At 52.6% G+C, this 21,621-nt stretch overlaps 7 protein-coding genes across 7 annotated transcripts; 4 read left to right on the top strand and 3 right to left on the bottom strand.

The window, feature by feature from the left end:
* Window positions 1-3,158: 3,158 nt before the first annotated feature.
* On the top strand, window positions 3,159-5,573 carry LRP88_08784 (phosphatidate phosphatase PAH1; the record flags this gene model as incomplete). Its single annotated transcript, XM_083245283.1, has 3 exons — window positions 3,159-3,621; window positions 3,673-5,124; window positions 5,188-5,573. 3 exons carry the CDS (start codon window positions 3,159-3,161, stop codon window positions 5,571-5,573), a joined length of 2,301 nt encoding a protein of 766 aa, XP_083099777.1.
* Window positions 5,574-6,077: 504 nt separating this feature from the next.
* LRP88_08785 (trifunctional histidinol dehydrogenase/phosphoribosyl-AMP cyclohydrolase/phosphoribosyl-ATP diphosphatase) lies at window positions 6,078-8,692 on the bottom strand (the record flags this gene model as incomplete). The annotated part of the gene is made up of 2 exons (XM_083245284.1): window positions 6,078-6,271; window positions 6,325-8,692. The coding sequence occupies 2 exons, from the start codon at window positions 8,690-8,692 to the stop codon at window positions 6,078-6,080; spliced, it is 2,562 nt and encodes an 853-aa protein (XP_083099778.1).
* A 635-nt stretch (window positions 8,693-9,327) lies between these two features.
* Window positions 9,328-10,077, top strand: LRP88_08786 (chromatin modification protein; the record flags this gene model as incomplete). The annotated part of the gene is made up of 1 exon (XM_083245285.1): window positions 9,328-10,077. One exon carries the CDS (start codon window positions 9,328-9,330, stop codon window positions 10,075-10,077), a length of 750 nt encoding a protein of 249 aa, XP_083099779.1.
* A 1,161-nt stretch (window positions 10,078-11,238) lies between these two features.
* On the bottom strand, window positions 11,239-12,886 carry LRP88_08787 (mitochondrial processing peptidase; the record flags this gene model as incomplete). The annotated part of the gene is made up of 5 exons (XM_083245286.1): window positions 11,239-11,626; window positions 11,678-12,363; window positions 12,414-12,491; window positions 12,541-12,666; window positions 12,740-12,886. The coding sequence occupies 5 exons, from the start codon at window positions 12,884-12,886 to the stop codon at window positions 11,239-11,241; spliced, it is 1,425 nt and encodes a 474-aa protein (XP_083099780.1).
* Window positions 12,887-13,341: 455 nt separating this feature from the next.
* LRP88_08788 (glycoside hydrolase superfamily) lies at window positions 13,342-16,307 on the top strand (the record flags this gene model as incomplete). Its single annotated transcript, XM_083245287.1, has 6 exons — window positions 13,342-13,994; window positions 14,177-14,273; window positions 14,326-14,539; window positions 14,589-15,599; window positions 15,652-16,044; window positions 16,099-16,307. The coding sequence occupies 6 exons, from the start codon at window positions 13,342-13,344 to the stop codon at window positions 16,305-16,307; spliced, it is 2,577 nt and encodes an 858-aa protein (XP_083099781.1).
* A 625-nt stretch (window positions 16,308-16,932) lies between these two features.
* LRP88_08789 (IMP dehydrogenase/GMP reductase) lies at window positions 16,933-18,776 on the top strand (the record flags this gene model as incomplete). The annotated part of the gene is made up of 3 exons (XM_083245288.1): window positions 16,933-17,392; window positions 17,584-18,529; window positions 18,584-18,776. 3 exons carry the CDS (start codon window positions 16,933-16,935, stop codon window positions 18,774-18,776), a joined length of 1,599 nt encoding a protein of 532 aa, XP_083099782.1.
* A 1,177-nt stretch (window positions 18,777-19,953) lies between these two features.
* On the bottom strand, window positions 19,954-20,629 carry LRP88_08790 (PLAC8 family-domain-containing protein; the record flags this gene model as incomplete). The annotated part of the gene is made up of 3 exons (XM_083245289.1): window positions 19,954-20,278; window positions 20,343-20,457; window positions 20,515-20,629. The coding sequence occupies 3 exons, from the start codon at window positions 20,627-20,629 to the stop codon at window positions 19,954-19,956; spliced, it is 555 nt and encodes a 184-aa protein (XP_083099783.1).
* Between the last annotated feature and the right edge of the window lie 992 nt (window positions 20,630-21,621).

The raw sequence follows: 21,621 nt of genomic DNA on the forward strand, positions 1-21,621 counted from the left end.
GTGGCGTCAAGTTCAATGTAGTCGGTACTTGCAAGATACAGCCCCTCATTCAGGCACAAGCCTCGGGATCACGAGAAATTAGAGACAGAGGTGAGTGAAGAACTAACTTGGCGGCTGTAATCGAGATCTATCTCTCCGATTGCTCCTCGCCTGCTACAGAAGGTTAGAAGTGCCAAGACGCCAAGCGGTGTTGGAGGGAAAGAAGTCTCCAATTAAAAATTCACTATTCTACCAGTTGTGTGTAACACGAGAGAAGAAATAAACGACACAAAAGAACGACAACGCACCTCTCACTCTTCCTTAGACTATGACCTTTATCATACACATATATACTATTTTGAAACTGTTTTAAAATACTAAAAAAAGACTTTTTCTTTGAGGAAGATCTGCATCTCTCAGCACTATATAGGTAGTGTATCATTTTGATCTTAACCTGAGTGTATGAGTATTTGGCCTTGGTGAGAAATGAATCGCTAACTGATAAAGAGTATAAGTAGAGTGATAGGAAAATACACAGTGAGGAACATAAACAATAGACGAAAAGCAAATAAAATGTCCTGGAAGTTAACCGACTTGCCCGATTGGGAGAGGCCAAACAGGACAAGCAGAAAAACGTGTCTGATATAGGTATCTGATAAATATGAGACTAGGCGAACTAGGTTGAAACAGAAGGAAATTAAGCAAATTCTCAAACTTCATAGTTATTTGCTGGTTTAGATATCGCAAAAGTGTACCGCTCTACCTCTCGAAATAGAGCTGGTGAATAGGCAATGTTGCCAAGACGAAGCACCAAATAAGTCACACAAAGTAATAACTGAATCAGCCAGTAGCATGGAGAATCCCTCGAAGCGATTAACTGAGGCCTTGATCTTTATGTCGCCAGATATACATATATCAGAATCCAGGCAATCTTAAAAGGATAATTCTCAACTGCAATACTAGGGTAACTTATTCGCAATTTGAGACCTACAGAATTACAACTTGCACACATGTCTCCTATCGATCAGAACATACAGAACACAGCCGGAGGGAATATCGATGAACCTCATGAAGCCAATTTAATTCCTGAGCCTCATTCTCAAGACAAGAACTTTGGGCAAGACTGGTTCTTGACTGCCCTGGGTGAGCCTTCTCAGCAGGCAGATCCTTTGCGTCTCAGAAATGACGTTCTTGACGAGTTTCTGGCAAGGTACAAAGCAGCTATTGAAGAACAGCATTTAGAAAAAGGGACTCATGGATGGAGCCCCAGCCCCCGCGGGTTTGAGCAAGTATTTAGGCCAACGGGCATGTCAAGACCCTTGCCTCAGTTCAAAAGCCAAGTCGCCCGTGAGTGCGAGCGCCTCATCCACCAACTGGCAGGAAAGCGGTATGGGCGGAAGCAGACGCTGCCGTGGAACTGCTGGATAGATGTCTATGCGAACGCTGAAAACAATGTCCGAAGTCGTTGGGTGGAACAGGGCATCTGGGGGCATAACCGGGGTGACGCCTGGCCCGACTTTCGTTCCCCCATGAAACAGGGTGAGTTCATCAGAGTTGAAGGTCCTGCCTTTGGATGTGCCTACGAATACATCATGGGCAAGACAACGACGGTGATAACTCGCTGGGCGCATGAAGAGTCCATGCTTGATGAGACACCAGGACATGATGTCGGGTGCCGTCAATGGCGCCTTCAACAACTCAAGCAGATATATGAAGCCGCTCCCGAAGTCCGTAATATAGGGGCGTCTCGTCCTGATCACCAATTTGAATATCAGCTTTCCAAGGAGTACGAGTGGATCAAGGACGAGCTCGACTTTCGCGAATCCGGACACCGCCACGACGTGAATAGGTTAGCCTGTTACAGTCTGAGAGAGAACTGGATTCGAGATGGCATCTGGAGCCCTGCTTGGGGCACATTGCCAGGGTCAGAGTGGGAGCATGAGATGTACAACGCAAATAGCAAATTTTCTTAGCAAAGGTCAGAAACCTTGGCGTCTGGTCAACTGTTAGTCCTCCGCGCTCAAACCTCCAATATACCCTACACTGTTAGGAAAGGGTTTAAAGTGTTGAATCGAGAAATCTTGATGGCATGAGAAGACAGTCGTTTAGTAGAAGCGGATTTCTTGCTTTAAGAGGGTGAGCAACGATCAGCGTGGTATTGGACTCTTTGGTCATGGTTGAAGGTTCAGACTTGACAAGGCGAGCGAACGTAGGTATGTATTGGATGTCGTTTTTTTTCTTGAGGTTCTTGGTACTTCTTTGCCATTGGCTTGGTTTAAACAAGCGAATACACACAGAAAGAAATTAACAAAATTATGCCACTGTCAAATAGAGGATGCCTTATGAAACAAAGAACTGTCAGGCTATCCCACGCATTGTCCTCAAAGATTCATGTGATAGATTCTGCTGGGGCGTCGATGGGTGTCTAGACCCCTGCGCGGTAGAGGCTTGTACCCTCTACAACGACCTGTCAGCCCCCCAATGTTGGGCGGGACGCCCCTCAACGCCCAGGACAGGCAGACGCTGCGAAACTTCGTCATTCTGAGCCTCCTGTTACTGCACTGGCCGCGGGAGTAAAACGCCTCCATGCGCTCCCCTTTTTTTGCTCGATCACACCTCGCCGTCATCATTTTCAGTCATCATTTCTTGTCTTATTTTTTCCGCTCTCAAGATCCCTCGAGACTCGTTTGTGGTTTTGTTCCATATTCACATTTACACGCTGCTTTTGAGCTCTGGTGACGTATTCACCTGACCAGCAAAAAAGAGAGGCCCGCCCAACCAACCAGCAAGCGTCCTTTTTTGTACCGGGTACCTCGCCCGCTTCCCGTTGCGCTCAACCCGCCTCGACCGACCCGTCGATTCGACTGCCCAGTCCCCCAACAATCCGCATTCCGTCCGCCTTGAACTCTTCTTGATAAACATCCCGTACGCTTATTTCCTCCCTCCGTGTACGGGTAAAGGTTTTTTAGGCTCCTGGTTGTTCTCTGACCTCGACCGAACGTTCACTCTGTCGTACCGTTCCGTTTCCGTTCCGCCTCTTGAAGCTTGTGATCGACCGCCCTTCGGATCGTCGTCGAGTCGGCCCCGCGACAAGCCGCTACAGATTCGCACCCAGCCTCGCCTCGTGGAAGAGAAGAAGGACTTGCGCGCTTCGACGTCTTCCGCCCGCCAGAGGCAAGATGCAGTACGTGCGCGGCCTCAGCTCGTCGGTCTCGACAGCATGGAACTCGATCAATCCAGCCACCCTCAGCGGCGCTATTGATGTCATCGTCGTCGAGCAGGAAGACGGCTCGCTGCTCTGCTCACCGTTCCATGTCCGCTTCGGAAAGTTTTCTCTTCTGCGGCCGTCGGATAAGAAGGTCGAGTTCAAGGTCAATGGCGTAAAGCAGAACTATTCCATGAAGCTCGGCGAGGGTGGCGAGGCCTTCTTTGTCTTCGAAACCACCGACAACATTCCCCAGTCGCTACAGACATCACCCCTCGTCTCCCCTGCGTCTAGTCCCGCGAGCAGTCCACCTCTGGATCCCGAGCAGGCTTCAGCAGCTGGTTTACAGGAGCCAGAAGCCTTTGAGCTCGATGCCTCCGAGAGCAAGCCTCGTCGACCGCCTCCCGCTGTTCTCTATAACAAACAGAACGAGCATGGTATGTGTCTGACTTTGCTTATTCTGTGACACCGACTAACCTCCTGTGCAGGCATGATTACGCCATCGACCTCTCCTGAACTGCGCAGCGCTCGTCCAGTATCCGGCGATTGGTCTTCGAGCATACCCCGACCGCACAGCGACGATATCCTCCGCCAGAGCGCCCGGAGTCAAGATCGAGACGGGAATAGTTCCATTGATGGAGACTATGTTGCTTCTGAGCGGTCCCTTAGTCCACCCCCTCTTGGCCCTAGAGAGGCCCTTGAGCGTGCCCGGGCACTCTCCAGGGAGTTTTCTGCCGCCAACATTCCTAGCAAAGTCACTGACACGGGCGACCTCATGCTGGACATGACCGGGTTCAAGAGCAACGAGGAGGACATTCTGCGGGCCGAGATCCTCGCTCGCAAGATCCTCTCTGAGGAGCTGGATGGCAACTATGACATTGGCGCGCTCTTTGGCTTTGATGAGCAGGGAAACCTGTGGATCTATAGCAGCGAAAGCGCCAAGCAAGCTGCCATGAACAAGACAATCGAGGGTGCTCTGCAGTCCCATCGTCAGCATATGGCAGCCGATGCTGTTTCGGATCCTGGATATCAGAGCGACAGCAGCGATGCCACTGCGGCGCCTCTTCCCTCCCATCGCCGATCTGAGTCTGATGCTGGTCCAGCGGATCTGCAGACACCTCCTCGGACACCGCCTGGCTCTTCGGGCCACGCAGGAGATCCTAACAGGAACTATGCCAAGACCTTACGGCTTACTAGTCAGCAGCTCAAGGACTTGAACCTGCAACCCGGAGCGAACGTCATGGCCTTCACTGTCAACCGAGCAACATGCACGGCAAACATGTATCTCTGGAAGCATGAGACACCTGTTGTCATCTCCGACATTGACGGTACAATTACCAAGTCGGATGCTCTGGGACACGTGTTGAACATGATCGGCCGTGACTGGACTCATTCGGGCGTTGCCAAGCTCTATAGTGATATCTCTGCCAACGGCTACAACATCATGTATCTCACAAGTCGATCAGTCGGCCAGTCTGATACCACAAGAGCATATCTTGCTGGTATTGTCCAGGACGGCTACAAGATGCCCCCAGGGCCTACTATTCTCTCCCCTGATCGAACAATGGCAGCGTTGAGGCGAGAAATCTACCTCCGCAAGCCCCATATCTTCAAGATGGCTACTCTCCGAGATATTCGCAACCTATACGGCCCGGACCGTACGCCCTTCTACGCTGGTTACGGAAACCGATTGACTGATCAAATCTCATATCGAACTGTCGATGTACCGAGAAACAGGATTTTTACAATCAACTCCAACTCGGAGGTTTCTCTCGATCTTTTGAGTCTTAACAAGCTCAAGATGAGCTACGTCAACATCAATGAAGTCGTCGACCACTATTTCCCTCCGGTGAGCACACTGGTCAAGGGTGGTGGCGAAGAGTACACGGATTTCAAGTACTGGCGAGATGATCCTCTCGCCATGGCCGACTTCTCGGCGAGCGAGAGCGACGAGGATGATGTTCGTCCAGGACGGCAAGCTCCCGTATACGCGGATGAAGAAGAAGATGAAGACGAAGACGACATCGATGACGAAGAGGGAGAGGAAGATGACGAGGACATGGATGAAATTGGCGAAGGCCTCGCCGATAGCTATATTTCCCGCGCATCCATGGACGAGTTTGCAGAGGCAGAGAGTGTTTTGAGTGGCAGTGTCGACGAGGAGCGCCTAAGAGCATCCATGACTCAAGACCTCGAAGAAGCCGATGATGAAGACGATGAAGATGTATATGAAGACGGTGAAGAGGGTCACGAAGACGAAGAAAAGGGCGAGGACGCCTCTGGCGAAAAAGCGGCCGTTGAGCATCAGCACAAGCGAAAGACCAGCGTCGTAGAGGACGTTCTCGCCCAGCACATCACTGGGGTTGGTCATCTCTCCGTGGAGAAATAAAGAGTCGGAAGTGAAAGCTAAGTATCGTTAACAGGGGACTCGGGTAGCAGCAGCTCCTCCCGACACAGTGTAAGGAGTTTTGGATTCATGGCGTTCTTTTGGCTTTCTTTACATTTAGAAAGAGTCGTCAGTGGTTGTGGGCTTTTCAGGGGGCGTGTTGCGTAGAGAACAGATGGAAACAGGGCGATGATGGAATTACCAGGCATACATCTATGGTGGCATAGCGCGGCGTTGAGCATCTCTTGCATCTGGAGTGATCAGAGCATGGCATTCTGCGTTGCTGCAGGCGAATAAAAGCTTTGCTGTACATCCAGCTAGAATATCAGTTGAGCATATCGTTGCCCAACTACAAGACATCACTCATCAAGATCATCAACTGATCGAGTCATTACGAACAATACACAAGTGTCAACATTTTAAAGCCAAGTCTACTCCCATGTCCCAGCCCCTATCCTAAATGAAATCACGCCCATCCATCTCCTTCTAGTTTTTACTCTTCCTTCTCTACTGTCGGTTCATGTGCTCAATACGGATCTCAACGGCCCGTCTGTGAGCCTCAAGCTCCTCAACCTTGGCCAGCTGCATAACAGCAGAGCCGACGTTCTTGAGTCCTTCGGCGGTAAGGTTGGAGCTGGTGATGTGCTTCTGGAATGAGCCCAGGTTGACGCCAGAGTACTGCTTGGCAAAGCCATAAGTAGCTATAAAATGGTCAGTCACGCGTCACAAACTCAGGGGCCATTTTGAAACTTACGCAGCGAGTGGTTGACACCAGCAGAGTAGTCGCCAACACTTTCAGGGGTCCAGGCACCAACAAACACACTGCCAGCGTTCATAACCTGGTCGACAACCTTCTCGGCATCCTTGAGCTGCAGAATCAGATGCTCAGGGGCGTACTCGTTACTGATACGCATAGCCTCCTCGACATCCTTGACCTGGACGGTAACAGAGTGAGCGATAGAGCCTCGAACAATATCAACTCGGGGGAGGGCCAGTGCTTGCTTGTGAACCTCGTCCTCGATAGCCTTGAGCTGTTCCTCGTTCAAGTCGACAGCAAGCAAGATGACCTGGCTGTCAACTCCGTGCTCGGCTTGAGAGAGCAGGTCAGAAGCAACAAAGGCAGGATTGGCTTCCTTGTCAGCAACCACGAGAACCTCGGATGGGCCAGCAGGCATATCGATACCCACGCCGGCGTTGGTGTCGTTGCTAACGTGCATCTTGGCTGCCGTCACAAACTGGTTGCCGGGTCCCAGGATCTTGTCCACCTTGGTGACGCTCTCAGTGCCATAAGCCAAGGCAGCAACAGCCTGGGCACCTCCAGCCAAGACGATGCTCTCAGCACCAACCTTGTGGGCGACGTAGACAATCTCAGGGGTAATCCGGCCGTCTGATCGAGGGGGTGAGGCAAAAACAATCTTCTTGCAGCCAGCCACCATAGCGGGCACACCGAGCATCAGTGCAGTGCTGGGCAGGACAGCAGTTCCACCGGGAATGTACAGGCCAACTCTCTCAATGGGTCTAGAGAAACGGCTGCACACAACGCCTGGCATAGTCTCGACCTGGAGGGTTTTCTCCTCATTCTGGGCAGAGTGGAATCGTCGGATGTTCTCGAAAGAAATGTCGATCGCCTTGATAGTCTCAGGGGAAATATCCATCAGCTCCTTGGGGAAGGGAGCCTTGAGGACGGGCGATGTCAAAGAAGTTGCCTTCTCAAACTTGTGGGTGTATGAGAGCACCGCCTTGTCACCACCAGCCCGCACCTCCTCAATGATGGGCTTGATGATCTTGAGAATGGCGTCAGGAGACTTCTGAGAGGGGCGCTTCAACTTCTCGATGAGCTCAGCCTCAGAGATCTTGGAAGCGTCGATTCTCTCCATCTCGATACGACCATCGGCAGGCTTCTCGGCAGGTGGAGGCGTAGGCTTCGCAGGGGCGGCCTCAGTCTTGATACCCTCCTTTTCAGCCCACTTTCCCTTGGCGTTGCCGGCTCTCCTCTTCACCTTAAGGCTCTTGGCATCGAGGTTTGCCTCGATATCAGCCAGGCTGACACCGGCGCCAATGGCCTTGGTCAGGGCAAAGTAGATGAGGTCGGCAGCTTCAAAGGCAATGTTCTCCTTAGTTGTGCCGTCGCAGAGCTCCTCGGCCTCCTCCATGATCTTGGCTCGAAGTAGCTTCTCGTCGGAGAACAAACGAGCAGTATAAGACCCGGCAGGGGCAGACTGTTTCCGAGACTTGAGAGTCTGCTCCAGCGCAGCAATACCATTGAGGTCACCGAAGCATCCAAACTGCTGAAGGTGGCAGAAACGACCCTTCTGGTTGACAACAAACTTCAGAGTGTCATTGTCACAGTCAAGGCCGATCCGCAGCAACTCCTGAGTGTCGCCAGAGGTGAGTCCCTTGACCCAAAGTCCCCGTTTCCGGCTCTGATACACTCCAGCCTGAGTGCGCAAAGCCTCAAGAATGCTCTCCTCACTCGTGTAGGCAAGACCCAAGGCAATTCCAGCATCATCAGTGACCACAGTGGGGATAAGGCCGTCAGGTCGATCAGACTTCCAGTATGACGCAATCACTTTGGACAAAACCAGTCTTGTCGAGTCATTTTTGTCGGTTGTGAGACCAGTAGAGGGGAGAATCGGGATGGCGTTGCATTTCTTAGCCACCTCAACAAAATTCTCCAGGGCAGTCTCCGGTGTTGGCTTGAGGAAGAGGTTCTTGATCTGTCTGGCACTGGCTTCCTCGATGAACTTGCTGAGCTCACTCGAGGAAGTATCGAAGTCCTTGATCAACAGGCCACTTTCCGTAGCCGCGGAAAGGTCAAGGTTACACACAGTCGGGATAACTCTTGCGCCAAACTCTGTGTACTCGGAAATGTTCTCGGAGGGGACAAACACTTTTCGTACCCCGCCATCGAGGAGAGCAACCACGTCGTCAGGGCTGCTCAGGCTCGTAGCGTCCATGTGGACAATAGTTCCGGCGACGGGACGGCCCCAATCCTTGGAAGCTGTCTCATAGAAAGGAGCTCCAAGAAGAGCGACCTCCTGAGGAGTGAGGCCATTGCCGGGAGCTTGTCCCTCAGGACCAGCTACACTGACCAGGAACGGCAACGGGAGAGTCGTCTCCATACTGCAAGGACCCGAGAGGAGGAATTGATGTCAAAAAACGCAAAAGGTCAAAGTATGGCCGCGAATTGTTGATTGGAAGTTCTAGATAAATGAGTCAAGGCCGATCGCCCGCGAGAAAAGTTGTGAGTGATGACTGAGTCCTGCATCGGCGGCAACTGGTGGGGCACACCTTCCGTCTTTTCGCCCCTGCCCCTCCATCGCTTCCTTCCCACTCCCGAGAAGCAAATCCGGCTTGCGCAAATGGATGAAAAAATAAGGTGTGGTCTGTGCTTCAACTGCAGGATGTTTTCGGATTATCAGAAAATCCGAGGCCTTGCTCGCTCAACCACAGCCGCATGAAGCTATCAAACGACTGGCCATCAAACGGGAGAATCTTCCAAACTTCCTAATACGCGCCAAGCCCGCAAATCTGGCGCTTGTTTTCTTCTCCCATCTTATCCGAATTCCAAAACCTCTCACCCTCATCTATTTCCACATTTATTCCATCGCGAAAGCTGGCCTAATTGTGGACGCGACAATTGCATCGCGCCGGCGCGACACTCGAATGCCAGCCTCGCGATCAACTTAGACATCTCACAGCCAGTCGCATCGCCACTTTCTCACTTCTCATTCGAAGCATTGCAGCACCACCGAACATGGCATCGAGTCAACCTCAGACGAATGGGGTGCCAGCCTCTTCAGCAGGCACTTCGCAAACCGTTCCCAATACCCAGACCACAACTACCAGCCAACCTGCCGCCTCCTCACAAAACGCTCCTCCTCCTGCGCCATCGAGCTCGGCACCTCGCCCTCGCGACTCTCGTCTCATCGAGCTCTTGTTGACCTCGCAGGGCGTCACCGCATACGAGCAGCGCGTGCCCCTCCTCCTCCTCGATTTTGCGTACCGCCATACGTCTTCCGTGCTTAACGATGCACTACACCTCTCCGGCGACCCTTATGTCACTCACGCGGGTGCTAAGCCATCAGCAAACTCGGGCGCAATCTCCGCTCCTGCAGGAGACGCAGCAGTAACAGCGAACGCCGTGAAGCTCGCCATAGCGGCGCGCCTCAGCTACCAGTTCCGCGGGGGCAGTGGAGGTGGTGGCATCAGCAAGGACTACATGCAAGAGCTGGCGCGCGAACGGAACAAGGTGGCGCTTCCCAAGATTGTCCCCAGCGAGTGGGGTGTTCGACTACCAAGCGAGCGGTTCGTGCTTAGTGGAACGAGCTGGGGCTTAAAGGATATGTGGGATGAGGCGGATGACGACGAAGATATGGGAGGCGACGCCATGGAGGGCATCGAAGGTCCCGAGCCGGAAGATATTGGCGGCGATGGTGTGGAGGGAGGCACAGTGGAGGATATGTTTGGTGAGGATGTGGACGAGGAGATGGCCGAGCAGAGCTAGGTGGCTCCCTCGTCAACCCAAGGACATTTGCAAAACGGGGCACACGCGAATAGTGTCAATGGTGTTTAGGGCGTTCAGGACAAGGGAAGGCGGTAGGTTATAGATACCTATTTCATGAGGGCAACCGTTACCCGTTGGCTCGGACCTGGGCTCAAGCTTTATCATCATTTTCTCGTGAACGTGCCATATGCCTGCATCGCAACAATACGGTAGATGTAGCTCAAATGTCTCCCAATCAAGGTTCAGGCAGCAACACCGACCAGTGGTTTTTTTATGAAACCTCCCGGCACTCGAATTTCTCTTCCTCATTACTATCTACTCAATCCTTGGGTTTTCCCAACTCACACTACATCACAACGCTCATCACTATGATGCTATCCACATCCATCGCTCGTGTCGCGCAGACATCTGCCCGCTATGTATCCCAGAGCACCAGAAGGACCATCTCCAACACAAGCTCTCATATACAACAGCCTTGACATCAACCGCATCGTCACCGAAACCCCAAGAAGCCTCGTACATGTGAGGCTGCCTTCCGGAGAGCTGCCAAGGAAGTTCTTGATGAACAATACCAGCTCTTCCAGGTCCTGTCTTGGTACAAACGTTAGTTTTACACATTTCCCAGCTCGGCCATTTACATTGCGAGGTCTAATTCAACTCTGCCTACCTATTCCAATTACAATCCAAGTTTGACAAGACCACAGTCGAGGTCCATTCAGATGATAATCTATGTCCTTCCGTCTTGCTTGACAGAACCGATCCCCTGCCAACACCAGAGCCAAGCTTGAAAGACGCTCGATATATGTAACCCTGTATTGCCAAGCCATGGGCCTGCTGCCCACGCCATCATGAATACCCTTGTCTCAGCTCGAGGTGCTATTATTCTTCGTGGTGTGATTCTTCCTTGCAACGGATCTCTAGACCACTGATACCGGCATGAACGGAGGTTTCTGCTGGCAAGGACGTCACTGCAAAAATGAGAAATGGAAACTTCACCATGAGGCTACGAGGTGGCATTCAGAATCAAGACACAATTATCACAACTCCACGTTACCTAGTATGAACAGGGGAAATCTTATGGTACACTAGGCCTGTAAACGGTATCTCATACACTCTATACCCGGGTCTCGATTTTCGCAAACCTGACTGGCCCTTTCTACCTTAAAACTTGGGCTTCATGGTGTTGCGGAGTCTCTGGTAGTCGAAGAGACCCTCAATGGTACCCACCGCGCTGACGGCGATATCCCGGTCCCAGAGTTTTCGGTTGGCAAAGTCCATGATATCCTTCTCAGTGATGGCGTCAATCTTGCGCTCGATCTCGCCGGGGGCCATGCGGCGGCCGGTGGTGACGAGCTGTCGGCCAATGTCCTCCGCAACGGCAGTGGTGCCGTCGAGGGACAGGAGGATGGAAGCCTTGAGCTGAGCCTTGGCACGCTCGGTCTCGGCACCGCTGACGTTGGTGCAGAGACGCATCCACTCGCGGATGGCGAAGTGGACAAGGTCGTCGACTCGGTCAGGCTTGTCGGAGACGAGGTAGATACCCCAGAGACTTGAGATTGGTTAGTCATAGAAGTATATACGTCACACACATCAGACTTACCCAGTGTCGCTGTAGCTGGTGGAGAAGCTCATGAAGCTGTTGGCGATATCGTGCTTGTGGACCCAGCCGCTGAGCTTGCTGCCCTGGTGGGGAGCCTGGCCAACAGCCTTGTCGTAGTTGCCGACGATAGCCTGGGCAACGAGGGCAGTGAAGTAGTCCTCCGAGTTCCAGCTGACACCCTCAACGGCCAGAGCGATGTTGGCAGTGGGCATGGCGTCATCACGGACACGGACATCGGAACCCATGAAGTCAGCCTTCTGCTTGGAGAGGAGGTAGGCGCTGTTCATGGGGCCGCTGCTGGGGAGGCCGCTGAAGTGCTTCTCAGCGAGCTCGACGAGCTGCTCGTGGGGGATACCGCCAGCACCGACAAGAACCATGCGGTCAGCAGTGTAGTTGTTCTTGATGTAGTTGACGAGCTCGGTTCGGGTGATGTCGCGGATGTTCTGGCGGGGGCCGAGGATGGTGCGGCCAAGAGGCTGGTGCTGGAAGGCAGTGGCGTGGAGGTGGTCAAAGACAACCTCCTCGACCTGCTTCTCAACCTCCTCGGACTCTCGGAGGATAACGTCGCGCTCGCGCTCAATGGCGGACTGCTCGAGCAGGGAGTTCTGGAGAATGTCGGAGAGGATGTCGACGCACTGGGGGACGTCAGAGTTGAAGGCCTTGGCGAAGTAGACGGTGTTCTCGCGCTGGATGGTCGTTAGCCTCGTGAAATTGTGTATCCCTTCATCCGACTGACCGAGGTGTAGGCGTTCAAGTGGCCACCCATGTTCTCAATCTCCAGCTCCAATTGCTGCTGAGAACGCTTGGCCGTTCCCTGTGGTGTTGTTAGTGATGGATCTGGACCCATTGATGGGTTGCCGAACCTTGAAGGCGAGATGCTCGAGGAAGTGCGCGGTGCCATTGGTCTCATCAGTCTCAGCCCGGGAACCAGCGTCAATCCACACGCCGACGGTCGAGGTTTGCGCAAAGGGGGAGTGCTCGGTCGCGACCTGCGGTATACGGGTCAGCAAGACATTCCTAGATGGGTGTCGAGGCCAATTGGCCTCGGTAGACGGTGCTCACGGTCAATCCATTGCGAAGAGTTGTGGTCTGAGTCTTGCCGACGGTAGAGGGCGTGGCAAAGCCTCGTGTCAAGGGAGCGGCGGCCGAAAGACCAGCACGGTTTCGCAGACCTCGGGTGAGGTTCAAAGCTAGTCTCCGGGACGCCATGACGGAGGTTTGGAGGGTCAACGCTGAATTGAGTGGTTTGATGAAATCTTTCGATCTGGCTCGGCTAGAAGCTTTCCTGAGATAATTTGCAGCCTGAGCAATTAGGCGGAGCGCTTAGTCATTCCGACCGTCTCCGAATCAGAGCGACCCGGAAGGAAGGCCCTGTCCAATAGGAGCTACCGATTACTAACCGGTGCCGACTCCACCGAACCGCCACTCATCAGCACGCCTGTCTGTTTTCGTCCTTGCCAGGGCGGGCAGCTCAAGTACACACGAACGCAGAGCATCAACATCGAATTGTTGATGTGATTGTGGTATCATTGCAAGCAGAAACGAATCGTCCTGTACGACACCTTCGAGTCTCAAGTCAAACCTCTCTAATAAACCTATACTTGCACAAACCTGCTTCCTTGTTCTTGTTCTTGTTCTTGTTCTCGTTCTTCCTGTCCCTTGCAATGCCCTCTGACAACTACGACTTTGGCCAAGTCTTTCAAGCTGTCTACATCGCCAAGCAGAAACCTGCTCCTCCTCCGGTCCCTGAAAGCATGAAGGCAGTTCTCCAGAGTTACCCGCCATTGGGACAAGTAACTCCAGTCCAAGGCCAAGATATCACCTTGTCTGCTGTTCTGGAAATACCCAAGTCTCGAGAGACTGAAGCTTGGGAGATATCTCTGTGGCATTCACTAGATGGCTCAGACTGGAAAGAGGCCCATCTGTGCCCCGTTGAAGACGCTTTAGCCCCTCAAACTTTGCAGTCTATACCCGAATCTGTGTCTCGCTTCCACTTTACATCATCTCTTTCCTTTGACACCTCAGTGCGGTTTACTCTCAAGTTTCGGCATAGTCCAGATGTCGACTGGAGGTGGATACGCGATGAACAAGGTCTAGATGATGGCCTAATCGTCAGTACTGCCGCCGGGGTCTCATCTGACAATCTATCTGATTTCATACCTGATCTCAATTCTGGAGACTGGGTCATCAGGTCATGCCTAAGCCAGTCACCCAGGACATCCCTCTGGTCACTCGAAACCGTGATTCCGCCAGCCAATGGGGACAATTCGAGCTATAGAAACATTGCTATCGGTACTCCATGGGGATCTTTCGCGAGGTGAGTGAGACAAGAAAGATGACGCTGTACACGGGCAGACGTTATCATCCGTACCAATCATCTCGTCTGACATGAAGCAGGTGGTTTGCCCTTGTGCGACTTTGGTCACCTTGGTTAGCCCCTCGTCATGGAAAGACGCAATTTTCCCTCGACAAGGACGGAATTCTCTGTTGTTTTCTAAGCCCCCAGGGCAAAAACCTTGTCTTCCTTGCAGTCAGTGGCCTTAACCATGTCTTGCCAGTCTTCCGACAAGGGTCCAAGGACCAACTTCAGGTTCATGTGAGTTTCTGATACACAAGACCTGCCGATGATCAATTGCTTATTGGCATAGGCTCGGAACGATGGGCTTTCGGAAGAGAAAGCCACGATACTCGTCTCAGAAGGAGAGGATTTCGAGTGCGCTGTTGCTGCTGTCATGTACCATGCTAGAAACCTGGTATCCCAAGCAGCACAGGCCAATGTTGAGCATGAGCAACAACTGTCTAGCCTGGCCAGCGATTTCAGACCAAAGTGGTTGGAGTATTGGTTTGATGGACTGGGCTTCTGTATGCCCCCCATTGCTAAGATTAAAGCCCCTGATCTGACATCGAGCAGGTACATGGAATGCCCTCGGACAGCGACTTACAGATCAGAAGATATTCGATGCCATAGACAAGTTGTCCGAAAACAACATCAACGTCTCGAGTCTCATCATTGATGACAACTGGCAGTCAATTGACTACCGTGGCCCAAGCCAGTTTCAGTACGGCTGGAAAGACTTTGAGGCAGAGCCTGAGGGATTCCCCAAGGGGTTAAAGGCAACCGTCTCCCATATTCGAGAGAAACACCCCTATATTCAGCACATTGCTGTCTGGCACGCCCTCCTCGGATATTGGGGCGGAATCGCCCCAGACGGCAAGATTGCAAAGACATACAAGACCATCGAGGTTGTTCGTGAAGATGCTGACCGCCGTAACCTACCCCTTGGTGGTAAGATTACGGTTATCGCCGAAGAAGATGTCTCGAGGTTCTACAATGACTTTTACAAGTTTCTCGTGGACTGTGGGATTGATGCTGTCAAGACAGACGCCCAATTCATGCTGGACACATGGGTCGGCGCTTCTTCTCGCCGTGATCTCATCAACAAGTATCTTGACACATGGACCATTGCAACTCTCCGGCATTTTAGCGCCAAGGCAATATCTTGCATGTCTCAATTCCCACAGGCTTTATTTCACTCTCAGATGCCTACGAACCGGCCAACCATCTTGGTGCGCAACTCGGACGACTTCTTCCCCGAGATCCCAGCCTCTCATCCCTGGCACGTGTGGACAAACGCCCATAACAGCATATTCATGAAGTACCTCAACGTGCTTCCTGACTGGGATATGTTCCAGACTGTCCACGAGTATTCTGGCTTCCACGCCGCAGCTCGTTGTGTCAGCGGAGGCCCCATCTACATCACAGATGTCCCAGGTGAACATGGCATGGATCTTATCGACCAAATGACTGGCCTCACTCCGCGGGGTAAGACGGTGATCTTTAGGCCGAGCGTCTTGGGGAAGACAGTATACCCTTATATGGGATATGATGATGACTCCCTGTTGAAGGTGGGAAGTTATCATGGTAAGTGGACATACTCCTCGTCATGTCGGCATTGGCTAACTATATCCAACAGGGGCTTCGCAAACTGGCAACCCTATCCTGGCAATATTCAACGTCTCTTCACGGCCATTAACCGATCTGATTCCTCTATCAATCTTTCCGGGAGCTGATCCCCGTATTCAGTACGTGGTTCGTGCTCATACTACAGGCAAGGTGTCTCGGCCAGTCACTATCAAGGACCCGGGCTCTTTACTCACTGGCTCATTGCCTGTTCGAGGATATGAAATATTCTCCGCCTTTCCTTTGACGAGTCTGTCTAGCAAGAAACATGGTGACATGTTGATCGCGAACCTCGGACTGTTGGGTAAGATGGCTGGCGCCGCAGCAATATTCATGAGCAGTGTGGAAGAGCGTGAGAATGGTCGCGTTATGCTTGACACGCGAGTCAAGGCATTCGGCGTTCTCGGTGAGTTTTTATAGACCCGTCTTTCGCGAGTGGGATACTGATGAATGATGTTAGGTGTCTATGTATCTTCTCTTCCCGCCATGACGATTGATGGCGACTTTTTGATCACGATTCAGGAAAAGGTCATCCCAGTACACACGGTGGCCATTTCGAAAGCCGACGGCCATGTTCTCGAGATCGACATTGGCAAGGCATGGAAGGAAATGGGCCTTGAAAGTCGATGGAGCAATGACGTCGAAGTCAAGGTCTTTTTTAGCATTTGAGGGGTCAAGGTAACACGCAGATGGTGAGAAGCACATAGCTGCAAGGTAGGTAGCCACACAAGCTAGAAATGCCGTCTTGACAATTCATGAACCCACCAGTCGATAATTGTTTATCGATATTCATATTATTGATCATGTCTTGAACTACCTCTGTTGGCATCCAGGAATTAACCAAAGGTGCAGGGTAAATTGCTTACTCACCAATCACAAATGTTGGTGAGAACTGAAAAACTAGCAGCTCAGGCGCTCACACAAATGCAGGTCGGGAAATGGCGTCCACCCATCAGAGAGCGAAAAAAAGCTTCTGTTTCTGTTTCTGGTGTGGAAGGTGCGTGCGTGCGGCGCTGCTGCCCCGCCAGATCGGCCGTGGCAAGTCGGCGGCCAGGTGACAGCCCACCTTAGGTACCTACCTTACCAAACCTTTAGACAAGGGTCCGGTCTCGCGTCCGTCCCATAAAAAAGTTTTCGAGCAGCCACCACCAATTCTTTTCTCTTTTCTTTCTTTTGGGAAGAAGCGTTCTATCAATTCTGCCAGTCGATATAGAGGCCACAGCTTGCTCATCGACTCGTTTCGCCTTCGACCTCAAATCTTTCAAATCCAGCCCTTCATTTCTTCTTATTCACAATGCCTGCCTCCGTCCTCGACTACCGCACCGCCCTCGAGGTGCTCGGCGAGTACAAGCAGAAGGATGGCCTCGACCTGCACGAGCTGATGGACACCACCAAGCACGGTGGCCTCACGTACAACGATTTCCTCCTTCTGCCTGGCTACATTGGCTTTGCCGCCTCCGAGGTGACTCTTGATGCCCCCATCACCAAGCGCATCACCCTCAAGACCCCCTTCGTCTCGTCCCCCATGGACACGGTCACTGAGCACGAGATGGCCATCCACATGGCTCTCCAGGGCGGTCTGGGTGTCATTCACCACAACTGCTCTCCCGAGGCTCAGGCCGACATGGTCCGCAAGGTCAAGCGATACGAGAACGGTTTCATCCTCGACCCCATCGTCATTGCTCGCAACACCACTGTCGGCGAGGCCAAGGCGCTTAAGGAGAAATGGGGCTTTGGAGGTTTCCCCGTCACTGGTGAGTCTTTACACCTTCTTACTATCACTCACTGGTTGCATGATTATACACCTTTTCTATATAACTTTCGTTCCACCGTATAGACTATTGTCATGGGGACTTTCTTTACTATGAACCAACCTTACAAATCACATTTCCTTTCCCAAGCCCCGCACAGGAAAGAAATATGGGCTAACATGCAAAATTTGCAGAGGACGGCAAGCTGGGATCCAAGCTCCTGGGTATTGTTACCAACCGAGACATCCAGTTCGAGGAGGACCACGACCATGACATCTCCAACGTCATGGTCACCGACCTCATCACTGCCCCCGATGGTGTCACTCTGGTCGAGGCGAATAAGATTCTTGCCAAGTCCAAGAAGGGCAAGCTCCCCATCGTCGACAAGGACTTCAACCTTGTCTCCATGATCTCGCGTTCCGACTTGACCAAGAACCAGCACTTCCCCTTTGCTTCCAAGCTTCCCGACAGCAAGCAGCTCCTCTGCGCTGCTGCCATTGGCACTCGCCCCGAGGACAAGCTCCGCTTGCAGAAGCTGGTTGATGCTGGTCTTGACATTGTCATCCTGGACAGCTCCCAGGGTAACAGCATGTACCAGATTGAGATGATCAAGTGGATCAAGAGCGAGTTCCCCGGCCTCGATGTCATTGGCGGAAACGTCGTGACTCGTGAGCAGGCTGCCTCTCTGATCGCTGCTGGTGTCGACGGTCTCCGAATTGGTATGGGCAGTGGTTCTGCCTGTATCACCCAGGAGGTCATGGCCGTCGGCCGTCCTCAGGCTGCTGCCGTGTACAGCGTCAGCCGCTTTGCTGCTCGGTTCGGCGTCCCCTGCATTGCCGATGGTGGTGTTCAGAACGTTGGCCACATTGTCAAGGGTCTTGCCCTGGGCGCCTCAACTGTCATGATGGGTGGTCTCCTGGCTGGTACCACCGAGTCCCCCGGTACCTCGTTCGTGTCGCGCGAGGGTAAGCTTGTCAAGGCCTACCGAGGTATGGGCAGCATCGATGCCATGCAGGACAAGAAGGCTGGTGGTGGTGGCAAGGACAGCCAGAAGAGCAATGCCGGAACTGCCCGCTACTTCTCCGAGGGCGACAGCGTTCTGGTTGCTCAGGGTGTCTCTGGTGCCGTGGCTCACCGAGGGTAAGTGACATCCCCTAGTTTGGGGTAAAGATGTGAAGTGCTGACTATCTATAGCTCGATCAACAAGTTCATCCCCTACCTCGCTGCGGGTCTCAAGCACTCTCTCCAGGACAGCGGCATGGTCAGCCTGGAGGGTATGCACTCGGCGGCCGAGGCTGGTGACCTTCGCTTCGAGCTCCGCACGGCGAGCGCCCAGCTGGAGGGCAACGTCAACATGGAGTCTTATGAGAAGAAGCTCTACGCTTAACGAATGAAATGTAACGTATGTTTGAAGAAAAGATGACTGGACGGATGGGATATGATACGGGACCAAAAAAGGCTATTGGGATGGGATGGGATTGATTGATTGGTTACTTTGCATGGAAACGGCATTCAGAGGGGGTCCGCTCAGGCAGAGGATGGAACAAGCCTCGATAGGCGTAGATCTGAATAGGCGTTTACCAACCACTAGAGGTGCGGCGCGGGCGTTTTTGCTGTCAACGATTGTCTGGCAGGGGAGGGAGGTCATGAATGAAATTTTTTCTGATACCCAATGAATACTGAAGTGCTGTCGGACGGTGACATGAGGAATTGGAGACATACGGCATTCTGAGTGCTCAATGCCGGCTTCAACTTGAGAGAAGCAAGATATCAAGTGCAACGTATGATGACAAGAAGCGAGGCTCTTGACTTTTGCCATGTTATGACATGTTGTGCTGACGATTGGTACTTTTTGCTTGGTTCGTGACTGAGTCTACTAGCAGCAACCAACCTGTCAGCACCAGTCTAGAATGGCTCCTATTATTCGACGATCAATACGATGTGCTGATGACAACAAAGCAATGCAATGCCGTTCCTTCCGTAACGGATATATCCCTGACACAAGATACATCCCCATCAAGCCTGGTGATAACTCTTGATCAATCAGCCTCATGAAACAAGATAATCCTTTACGGCGGCTCCGAAGCAGTCATGACACAACAACGGCAGTGACCGTGCTCACACTCGAGATTAGAGTGTCCAGATCTGGAGAACGCCGGTGCAGGGTTCAACAAACAGACCATGCCAAGATGTAGAAGAAAAGTGGGCGATCATTCAGGGACGAGCAAGGGTGTAGCTGAACAAGAGGCTTTTGATGAATTTTCGCCAACTTTCTTACCCTGCCTCGGCATGATCTCCCTCCGATTGTGTAACCCCTATCATGTGCATGCAATGTGAATGTCGAGATGTAGTCAATAAATTATATTCAAGGAAATGGTGTAGCAGCAGCTAGACAATAAAAAAGAAGCATGACAATGTCCAGTCATTTGGGTATAATCCGTAGGCGCGTACCCTTCCGCGCTCCATTCCATTACCGTAGTTCTCTTCGCCCTTTGTTTTCCCACGCCCTCTCTTTTTCAATCTTTTGGTGTCATGATAGCATCGCGCTCGATCTCGCTACCCCCTTAGTACTGGGGCTGAGGCTGGTGAGGGTTGTAGGTCTGCTGAGGAGCAGGGAAGGATCCCTGAGGCTGAGGAGACTGGTAACCCTGAGGAGGAGCCTGGTACTGCTGCTGCTGCTGGGCCGGGGGAGAGGTAGGCATGTGCATGCCCTCCTTCTGAGCCTGGTAGCCCTGGGTGATGGGACCCTGCGAGAGGCGAGCCTTGACTTCGTTGTCCTGCTGGATAAGGGCACAGCAGAGACACCAGTAGCTGACGCAGCAATCGCCCATGCCGCTGCCCTGAATGCCGAATCGCTCACGGATCTCACCACGCTTCATCATGGAGTAGCTGCGCAAGACATTATCGTCAGTAACTGTGATAGTGAACAGTGCAGATAAACGAAAAAACTTACATCCAACCACAGCCAGTGACGCAGTTGATGGCGCAAAAGATGAGGCAATCGCTGTTGCAGGTATCGGCAGTCTGCATGGTAGGATCCCTCATGCGATCGGCAGTTTTACCCAAAACTATGGACGAGCTGTGAGCTTCCAATTGCTACCAAGACAGGGCGCGCGAGCACTTACGAATGCATGGGCAAAAGGTACCGAGCAGGCAAGAGTCGCAGGGTGAGCAGTTGCACAGGTTGCTCTGCCATTCCTGGTTCTGGACATTGGGTCCCTGGGAGTACTGCTGAGCCATTGTGATTGATTGAGTGATTGAAGGATATTAATTGGTGAGTCGGAGTATGAACGAAGGTCGAGGGTCGGGTTGGAGAGTGTTGATTAAAGTCGGGGTGAAAAGCGACGATGCGATCAGACAAGAGAGAGGGAGAGTGGTGGCTGATAAGACTCTTGTGGGAGCCCAAAGCTTTAAAAAGAAGTGTCGGCACGGCACTTGGGCTGAACTGACGTATGACCATCAAGCTTTCCAGAGCTGAATGAAGCAAAGCTCTCCCTCTGCTGGCTCCGGGGTGCGGTGCCCAAAGCAAAGACAACCCTTCATTTCCAATGACAACCACCAGGGTCACCAGCGGAGTCAAACTCGACCCGGCTGACGCCTCTGACCCTAGAAGGATCATGGAGATCACCCCCTCCACCGCATGAGACTACTGTACCGCGATACCACCAGACATGCGGGCTGTGCTGTGCAAACATGCACAAGCCCAGCACAAGCAAGGGGCCCCCAAAGGCCTTCAAGGGCGAGGGGAGCTCTTCTCGCGAAGGCATTCAGCCACTAGCCGTGCTAGCCTCCTAGGGCTGACCGGGTTTGCGAGATGTGAGTGGAGCGTCGCGTCGTCGTGTCGAGTGCCTGGTCAGAAAGCCTGGGCGTGCCAGTCAGCCTTGAGCTTGAGGTTCGAGGAGAGGAATCGTCGCAGAGGACAACTCCACCAACCCAAGATTAACACGACCAAAGCCGGTTAGGTCCTCGAGCCCGTTGAGGTATAGCATCATGCACCGTCCAACCAGCCAACGTCTCGAAACAGCCTTTGCTCCTTCGGCCAGTCGGCGCCGTGGGACGTGTCAAGGGAAAGCCCTTCAGCTCGGGCGTCGACAAGCTTCGAGCTAGTTACAGTACGTGAGACCACCATTGTGAAGATCAATCCTGAGCATCTTATTCTTAGAAGGGGGCTGAATGCGGTGCTGTGCTGTGCTGGTCTGCACTGGGGTGCCCATGATACGTAGCGTATCATC

The sequence above is a fragment of the Fusarium phalaenopsidis genome, assembly GCF_050370095.1.
Source record: "Fusarium phalaenopsidis strain FUZ10S chromosome Unknown contig_32302, whole genome shotgun sequence".
NCBI lineage: Eukaryota > Fungi > Ascomycota > Sordariomycetes > Hypocreales > Nectriaceae > Fusarium > Fusarium phalaenopsidis.